Raw genomic sequence first — 9,514 nt, 5'->3', positions numbered from 1 at the left:
CCACTTCACGACTCAGACATCAGCAGCAGCTTCATAAACAGCATCAAGTTTTAAACTTCAGCAGCCAAAGAGTGAAACATGAAATTAATAATAGAATAACTCCGATCACAACATTTAACTCCTGCTGCTTTCATGTCACAGTAGAAAAATACCGACAACTCTTTTCCAGGCTGGAGACTTTTTATTTGATCATTTTTCTCTTACTAACTTCTGGCTCTTTTACACTCAGGCTCTCAGAGTCTGCAGTAAGCAGTTTTTTCAGTTCTGTAATTTTCTGGTTCACCCGAACCCACCGTCCTCCATCAGTTGGTTTTGGGCAGTCTGTAGACACCTGTGGACACGATCAGCTGGTGCTCTCTGACTTTCCTCTGGAGGAAGGCCTCCAGCTCGTTGATGTCCATCTCCGTGACGACGGGTCCCGTGGCGACGAACATCCGCAGCATGGAGTGGATGCGCTCCAGCGTCATGCTGTCCAGGTTGGTGAGCATGGCCTGGATGTAGGCCCAGAACAGCTGTGGGAACAACAAGAGTTGGTCTGTGAGAAGCAGCAGTTTGACTCAAGGTTCACATTTACAGCTTCCACTTTGTTGCTTTTTCCTTTCTTTACTTTAACATTTTAAAATGGCCTCGATCAAAGTTCTCCCAAAGTTTTTCTCTGGTCTGAGGCTGATTTTCCTCTCATTTTCAGTCCAGTTGTACCTGACCACAGACGCACTGATCGAACCTCTCTGGGCTGATACCAGGTCTGACTTGCCGATACAGATTTTGACCTTTTGACTATTTCAGATTTTCTTCTCTGAGGTCTATAAAACGCAAAGAGAACTTAAAAACAGCAGCAAGTTATCTGATGAAGGCAGACGTTTTGAATAATGAGAGTCCGGTTTTCCTCCCTGACTCTGTGGTGACCCGTTCTTGTGCAGAAATGCAGGGGAATCTGCAGACTTGGGGACCCTGAACTCAACCAATGACACTGTGGATCATCAGCTTTAATCAGGACACTGAAATGTTACAAAGAGATGCATCTGGTACAGCTCTGGATTAGTTTGTATCTTATCTTTCGGAGGCACTTCTGTGGCAAAAACCGAACTTTAAATCATCTTCCTTAACTCTCAAGCATGGAGTTCCACAAGGTTCTGTTATTTGCCCCGTTTCATTTGTGCTTCATTTGCTTCCATTTTATCATGTTAAGATTGTGTGTAGTGATATCATTGCTGGGCTAAAATGTATATGTTTAATGCTTTTAAACCTTTAGTGTATATCATACATTTTAGTGCTATAGAATTCTCAAATAATTTCTCATTTGTCCTTCAGATAGCTTGGTCCCCAGTTTGTTCATCATTAGGGACCATTTTTCACACATTAAAACCTTCACTGAAGATTTGGGGCTAAAAACTGTTTTTTGTTTGCATCATACGCTACATTTCTAATGTTTGAGTAAAGTTCCCGTTCCATCTATATCTTGGATGTGTTCGCAGCATCATTTAGATACTTTCTTTGGGTGCTTTTCCTTTTTAATCAGTGATCTGTGTGATCCACAGTCAGGAACCCCTAACCAGTCAAAAGCCTGGGTCCAGTACAGCTGACCAGAAAAGCAGACTGTCCCTCCACAGGGTTCTCTCCAGGAATTTTTATGAGCATGTTGAAGCTGACATGATTTCAGAAAGCTTTACCATTAGCGGTCGCACAGGTTGAAAGGAAGCGGGAGCAGACTCAAGCCGACATAAAAACCACACGGTCGGAGGCCAGATGTCAGTTGAAGGGCCAGTACGCTCATAAACAATGAGCGTACTGGCCTAAATTTCAGCATAGCAGTGACAATATTCAGCATAGCGGCCCGCTATTCTACTGATGCTTCCAGCGCTGAAAGACGTTGAATCAAGGCTAGTTTGAAATCTTGGTTTTAACCCGTTTTCTCCTTTTCCCTCTAAGGTTAATGTTGGTATTTGAATCAGACTTGCCAACTCTTATTAAATGTCCGATATTTAATCAGGTTAGATAGTATTTTGAATGTTCTCTTCCAATTAGACATTTTCCATTTAATTAGTGTTTTAATGAATTAGTTGCTGTTTTGTGTTTAACCAGTAGATATTAGGTTGATTACTAACACATTTTCGTGATTAGCTGACTAGTGCTGATTCTAAATTAACCTTAAACTCTTAGAAACACACAGAAAGCTGTTGACTGTTCATCCTTCAGACATCCGAATGGTTTATAAACATTAAACTAGTTTCATGTTTTCTAATATAATAAAATTGATTTAAAACAAACTATTAAACCTCCTACAGCTGGACAGAAATGATCTTCCTAAATCCAGTAAAGGTTAAATAATTTCTCAGATGTTCTGCATCCTACAGAGGCAGAAACCCCGTGGGCAGACCTGCAGCTTCTCCTCTCTCTGCTCAGACTGGGTGGTGGTGTTGGAGTCCCTCTCCTCGTCGCTGTCGATCAGCATCATCCCTCTGTCCACCTTCTCCCTGGATGAGCCCATCTCCAACACGGAGTAGCGGCCAGCTGCCTCCTCCCTCAGAACGCCGTGCTGCTGCCACAGAGCCAGCTTCCTGTGCACCAGCTCCTTTGGGACGCCCAGCTTCAAGCTCAGTTCCTCCAGGGTCCACGAACCTTAAAGACGACAAGGATTAATAAGCTGCAGTCAGTTTTAGAAGAAGCAGCAGGAGGAAGTGATATCTGAAATGACATCTTAACGGGAAGGTCCGATTTTTAATAAGTAGGAAATTTCTGCTTAGTTTAGAGATGTGACAATGAGGAAGGACGGTGGTTAATTTGCAAAAGTTATATTAGATAAAGATTTAATTTTCCGCACCAGAAATTAAAATACATACATACTGATACTCAGAAAAATAACTTTGTTCACAGTAACTAGCAAACGTATTCCCATTCTCTCCACATTTGTATCATGTTACAACCATGAACTTCAGTGCATTTTATTGAGCTTTTATGTGGCAAACCAACACAAACTAGTGTAGTGAAAGGAGATCATACAGATAAATCTCAAAAGTGTGGCGTGCGTTTGTATTTAGCCCCTTCAGGACTTTGACTGGGCCATTCTAAAACAGGACTATGCTTTTATCCAAACCATTCTATTGTATTTCTGGCTGTATGTTCAGGGTGGTTCTCCTGCTGGAAGGTGAACCTTCACCCCAATCTCAAGTCTTCAGCCTCTAACAGGTTTCCTCCCAGGATTGTCCTGGATTTCACTCCATCTATCTTCCCATCAACTATGACCAGCTTCCCTGTCCCTGATGATGAAAAGCACACAGCATGATGCTGCCACCACCGTGTTGCACCAAGGAGATGGTGTGTTTATGGTGACTTGCAGAGGTGCAGCGTTTTTGTCTGAACAACAGCTTTCATCTCGCTACTTTCCTATAAAACCCTGGTTGGTGGATTAATTTATGTCCTGTTGACACTGCCTTCCTCCCTCCCTGTTGGTTGGAGTAAGGGGTAGTCAGGTTTAGCTGAAACCGGCTCAGTTATGGTTGAGGTGCAAACACACCCTCCATTTCTGCTACCTGTATGACCCCTCCAACGGTTATGGTCAATCTGACAGAGAGAGGTATCCCCAATCGTTGTGGTTTTTAGTATAACTATGGCCACCAGTGGGCTCTAGATGGACAAACTTGATCAGTTTATTATTTTACTTAGTACCCCTACACATAGCCCATTCTAAAATGGCCAAACTCACACTCAGTAGTTTAATCTAACCTCCCCAACAACCCTGCACCATTCCAGACCCTTTGTGAAGAGCCTTGAGACGACATGTGTTGTGAATTGGCGCCATATAAATAAAACTGAATTGAATTAAACTGTCCCACCTGAGCTGCAGATCTCTACTATGGGAGCTGAACTTTCTAAGTTTTTTGCCATCAACTAAAGCAGAAAATATTATGTCCACAGGGCCAATTTTTCTCTTGTTAAAGATTTTTTAATAGTATTCAGACTAGATGACAGAAAGCAAAATGTTCTTAAGTTGAGACTGAAACATGAAAGAGAAAATGAACCTAAAACTGTTTCTCCTCAGTTTAAATGTCAAGCTGCGGGCAGATGATTCTTTTTACACTCAGGTCAAACCCGAGCCTGAACTCAGAGACGTACTTTTCTCCTGGAAATGCACGATGATGGCGGCGTGGATGGGGGACACTGTGAGGTTGGTGAGGGTTCGGTCCTCCAGCTCCACATCCAGAGTGACGGAGCCCAGGTGAGGCTTCCAGCTCAGCGTCCTCATGGCCTGAAATAACCGGGAACACAAAGAAAGCACCAGGGTCAGGAAACAAATCCTCTGTGGCTCCTCCGATTCTGTAGTAGATAAAAAAACTTAAATGATGTTGTTCCTCAAACTTTACATATCGCCAATTCACAACACATGTCGTCTCAAGGTACTTCATAATGTACTGATCTGGACTAAAACCAAGGGAAAAGAAGATGGGAAGAAAAATCTATGAAAGGGACGGTTCTGGATCAGGGGGTTCACACACAACTCCACCTTGAGCTTCTCGTAGCGGCGCGTGTAGGCCTCCATTGCCCGGCAGACGCAGGCAGGGAGCTCCAGCTTCTCCTCCTTCAGCGTGGGCCAGAACTCAGACGACAGGACGATGGCCGACAGAGCGAGTGGCGGCTGCTCGTCCTCACTCAGCTTCGACTCCTCCTCACGGATGTGGCTGTTGATCCTGCGAGAGTCCGCCATGTCCTGCACACCAACGCAGAGGGAGGATTTCACAGGTCTGAGTACATAAGCTCGCAAAAGTATTCATGCACCTTACAAACTTGTGACAGACCAAGGAGGACTTGAGGCTGGGGAACTGACCTTCAGCATGACTTCACAGTAATGCATGTGAGACTCTCCGAACCGCAGCTTGAGCAGCTCCACGTTCCTAATCTCCCTGAAAACAAACAGCAGTTCAGATGTTAGAGAGGAACCATCAGCTGGAGTTATCTGGAGGTTCCGCTGGGTCCGACCTGGCCGTGTTGTAGTTGAATTGGTGCAGCAGCCTGTCGGCCAGCACGGCTCTGTACTCGTCGATGAAGATGTCCTTGCTGCCGTAGATGCTGACCAGCAGGCTGATGATGTCGGACGAACGCCGCTTGGAACCTAGTTTATCTGGTAAATGACCTGAAGTTAGAGAAATTTGTCTCATTCTTCTGCAGTTAGGAATCGATGCATCCACTGACCGGGCATGGCGTCGGTCGGATCCGGAGCCCAGTCCTCAGGGTCGTTGCCTTCGTCGTCGCTGTCCTGCATCTCCAGAGTCACCGGGTCTCCCCTGGAGAGCTCGGAGGCCAGGTCGGTGCAGGCTTCGGCGTCTCCTGTCAGCCCAGCGACGATCTGCCTCACCGTGTCCTCCCGAGTCCTGGAACAACAATCAAAGAACCCGTAATTTCCAACATTAACTGAAAATCATTTAAAAATCGTCCTGTTAAAAATCCAAATCCAATTGATTTATTTAAAAAACAGCCAGTTTGCCCAAATAAAAGACAAAAGAGATAAAACCAAGACATAAAGCAGATACTAACTTGTTTTTCTGAATAACAGAGCTGGATTTAGCCAGAAAAACTGAAGCGTAGTTCAGCCTGTTTAACTCGGATCTGGGGGCACAAGACTGGACTCACCGGAGGTACTTTCGGATGGGCTGGCAGGCCACCTGCAGGATTACCATGGATGGGTCGAGCTCCCTCAGAGCTTTGATGGCCGAGATGTAAACTGTGAGGATGTCCGACGTGTGAACACCTGAAGGAGGCACAGATCCAGTCTGGTGAAGCTTTCATGCACGTTCACGAAGCTTTAAAATTTCCAGTTCGAGTGTTTCATCCTGTTTTAATTTCCGACTTTGGTTGGAAAAACAGTTTGGATTCGGGTTAAAGTTTGTAAAACAGAACTATGATAAACATATTCTGGATCTGCAGGTAAACTAAGGAGTTGCTTTGCCTGGAAACTGACCTGGGTGCAGCAGACGGCTTTCAAAGGCCGATTTTAATGAGGTGAGGAGCTGCTGACGCTGGTTGGTTCGTTCCAGACAAAACTTCAGATCCTCAATGGCAGGTTTGGATTCTGGGAAATCTGGGAGACAGAAAAAAATAAAAATGCTCAGAAATGAGAAGAAAAAAAGGTCACGCCCATCTGTACGTCTCTGTCCTCCTATCCGAGGTCAGGTGACGGAGGCTGCAAGGCGAGGATAGTTTGTGGGACCAAAAGAAGTGAGTTCTGTCTGCATTACGCCGGAGGACTGTTTTCCCCATCATCTCACTGATATTATGGACACTGGGCTGTAATGGGTTGTAGCCATATTGTTACACAGAAATATAAAGTTGTCATCAGCATAGATATTGTAAGAGATTGTTGTAGTACTCCCTAATCTGAGCTAAGGGTTCATTTAGATGTTGAATAAAAATGGCCCAAGAATGAAGCCTTGAGGTACCCCACATGTTCTTGGCTTAAATTTATAAATACCAAATGACACAAAGGTGTCCTGGTCTGCAAAATAATATCTGAAACAGAACCAGAACAGTCATCAGGATATTATGGTGAACTGCATCAAATGCAGAAGTGAGATCAAGCAAAATCAAGACAGAATCTAAAAATGCAACGCATGTAAAGAGTACGTCATTCATAACCTTTATCAATGTGGTCTCAGTGATGTGCTGTGGTTGAAAACCTGACTGGAAGGTTCTGAAGAGATTGTTCTCCAATCAGAAAGGAGTAATGGTCGTAGGAGAGATACTACTACTAAGAAATTCCAGGACGAACAAGGAAAAGCTCAGAAAAACGGATTTGCTTGAATCTGGCATTCAGCAGCAGAAACATTCCAACTTTAATAAAGTATGTTTCATTCATTTGGACTATTACTCACCCCTGATGATACTGAAGAGCTCCTCGATCCTCATGTTGACGTAGATCCTGCAGAAGAACTGGTGCATATGGCACCTCCACTGCTTCAGAACCGAGCTGGCAGGCTGGCTGCCTTGGATACTGGGAACATTGGCAGCTGGCGTGATTGCAGCATCTCCATCCCTCTTGCTGGCGAACACTTTGCCCAGCCATCCCAGAACCAGCTCCAACCACTGCTCCAACCACAGAAACGAACAGATTCAGAGCGAAAGGCTGGGACAAGAGGCAGAACCTGTTTGTGTAAAACTGTCTCACCTCCTGGAACTCTAGCAGAAAGGAGCGTTCGTACTCGCCCCGGCAGTGCTGCTCCATACGCTGCTCAATGAGTCTGTGCAGGATGGAGGTGACGGCCTCGGAGCTGACCCACTCCAGCAGCTGCAGCCTGGATCTACAGACACACAGAAAGAGATCATCAAACACCAGCAGGAACAAACTGCAGCATTTCATTCAGGAATCTGTTTTCTGATCTGCTCACAGAATGAGGCTGAAGTCCTGCAGCTGCTCCAGGGCCTCCTGACACCAACACCGCTGCACCAGGACTCCACAGCCTGGGCAGGCACCTCCGTCAGGGCCATCTGGAGCCTCGGACCCATCCTCTCCCCCCTCCTGATTCATGTAGACGGAGAAGGTCCTGCTATAAAATTCCAGCACTCGCTCCTGCAGGACAGCAGGCGGGGAGAAGAGCAGGAGAGCCCTGATGGTGGTGAATGCCCTCTCCTGGAGGGCCCTGGGGCCCGGACCAGACAGACCACCACGGCCCTCCTCCTGCCACACCCCCAGATTCTCCAAACCACCTGTGTGAGGACAGGAAATTTAAAGCTTAGAGCAAACTAAGGACAGTTCTAGATCCAGTGCTCCCTCTTCAGGAAGTCCGGCTTCTTGAAAGGAGAAAGAAGGGCTGGATTAGGAGATTTGGACAGGACTGTTTGTTCTACTTGCTCAGGAAAGGTTCCAGGCGGTCCAGCAGAGTCCTGAACGTGGTGAGTAAAACACTCGTTCTGTCGCGTTCTTCTAGTTCGTTCTCTGGTTGATTCAGCCCTGACCAGAATTCTGGAACCACTGAAGACGACAGACGCACCTGCAGAGTCTCCAGCAGCCAGACACCGAGCAGACGACTCAAACCATGATAGCCGAGCAGAGCCAGGGAGTCTAAGAGGTCCTGGTCCGACTGCGAACATCCTGGAGAAACCTACAGGTGGCCCGAAAGAGAGAAAACTCCATCAAAATATTCAGATGGGTTTTTTTTTTTCTGCTCATTCTGCATCTTTCTGCAGGAACGCGTCTTTAATCAGTATTTGGTCCAATCTGTTGCCTTGCAGTAACTAGGTGCATCCTGATAAATGACAGTATCATCATAAGTTCATACATTTTAATAATTCAATGAGCAGCTGATACTGGTTGAAAGAAATCCATATTATTTGTTAACTATAGAAGAAAGGTCTAATTTTTTTTTACATTTTTCAGTTTGGAGATGATTGGAGAGGGTCTCATTGTGAACCTGTGAACATGCCAAAGAAATTATGCCATACGTTTTTGTGCTCCTGAACCATTCAGTTTAGGCAGGGTGCCCCCCCACCCCCATGGGCCAGAAATTAACTTCAGTAACTCAGGTCAAAAAGGGAAACTCTTATAAATTAATTCCACACAAGTCGATATATTCCAAGCCTTCATTTCTCTTGATGTTAATAGTTTTTCTTACAGATAATATAAATCCAAAATTCAGTTTCTTGGAAAATTATAATACTTCCATCAGTCCAATAAAAAATAATTTCTAGTACAGAAATAGGGGTCTAATGGAAGGTATGTCCATCTGTTCAGAATCTGCACTCAGTACTTGGTCTGGGCTCCTTTTGCATGAATTACTGCATCAATGCAACGTGGCATGGAGGAGCTCAGCCTGTGGTTCTACTGAGATGTTCAGGAAACCCAGGCCTTCTCTGATAGCAGCTTTCAGGTCATCTGCATTGTTGGTTGTCTTGACAACACGCCATAGATGTTCTGTGGGGTTCTGGTCCGGACGTTTCTGTTTTTATCTGCTCCACTCACCAAAGCTGCTGTGACTGATGCCCACGCATTGGCGACCTGCTGATCCGACCCGGTTCCAGACGTTTCCCCTGAGTCCAATTCCACCACCATTTCCTCCATTTTCGGACTCCCTTTTCACCAAAACCCGAACCAGTTGGTGTTAGCGGAACATTTAAGCTTCGGCTAGGTCTCAAACATCACAGGGCCGGTAAAAAAAAAACACGCATGGTCTCTTAGCTGGGTTTCTATTAACGTTTTCAATAATAACCTGTGATATTTACCTCAATTAATTAATTATAATTCTAAACAACTCCTTGTTTCACATGGCGGGTTTGCAATCTGCAATTCTTCTTCTAATAATTTACATACGGAACCGCTGAGTGCTGCCCCCTACTGTCATTATAGAGCACACGTTTGTCAAGTCATAAAAGACGTTTAAAAATGAACATAATCTTTCTTTTTAGCAGGATAACCTCCCAAAGGACACTGTCATTTCAATGGGTGAATTCCATCCTAATGCAGGTAGATGATATAATCAGTTATATTCACTCACACCATTCAAGTTGAAAGTTGAAATTGTGCTTCTCC

General features: G+C 45.1%; 1 protein-coding gene across 1 annotated transcript; it reads right to left on the bottom strand.

Moving 5' to 3' along the window:
- Positions 1-161: 161 nt before the first annotated feature.
- LOC124864244 (anaphase-promoting complex subunit 2-like) lies at positions 162-9,288 on the bottom strand. The gene is made up of 14 exons (XM_047358936.1): positions 8,948-9,288; positions 7,841-8,090; positions 7,377-7,695; positions 7,157-7,289; positions 6,864-7,074; positions 5,954-6,073; positions 5,626-5,743; positions 5,188-5,366; positions 4,975-5,116; positions 4,823-4,898; positions 4,502-4,705; positions 4,114-4,246; positions 2,378-2,619; positions 162-512 (listed from the first exon to the last, which is right to left on the bottom strand). The coding sequence occupies exons 1-14, from the start codon at positions 9,044-9,046 to the stop codon at positions 303-305; spliced, it is 2,436 nt and encodes an 811-aa protein (XP_047214892.1). The 5' UTR covers positions 9,047-9,288; the 3' UTR covers positions 162-302.
- Between the last annotated feature and the right edge of the window lie 226 nt (positions 9,289-9,514).

The sequence above is a fragment of the Girardinichthys multiradiatus genome, chromosome Y (genome assembly GCF_021462225.1).
Source record: "Girardinichthys multiradiatus isolate DD_20200921_A chromosome Y, DD_fGirMul_XY1, whole genome shotgun sequence".
NCBI lineage: Eukaryota > Metazoa > Chordata > Actinopteri > Cyprinodontiformes > Goodeidae > Girardinichthys > Girardinichthys multiradiatus.
Note: the sequence above shows the minus strand (reverse complement) of the source record. Positions and strands in the feature narration are given on the sequence as shown.

What these genes read in the sequence shown, in the direction of transcription:
- LOC124864244 (XM_047358936.1), bottom strand. Translation starts at nt 9,046, where the DNA reads ATGGAGGAAATGGTGGTGGAATTGGACTCAGGGGAAACGTCTGGAACC. An exon ending in CATCAGTCACAGCAGCTTTG is followed by an intron (nt 8,091 to 8,947) that starts GTGAGTGGAGCA and finishes GGCCACCTGTAG; the next exon opens with GTTTCTCCAGGATGTTCGCA. An exon ending in CGTGCATTTCCAGGAGAAAA is followed by an intron (nt 2,620 to 4,113) that starts GTACGTCTCTGA and finishes GTCGTCTTTAAG; the next exon opens with GTTCGTGGACCCTGGAGGAA.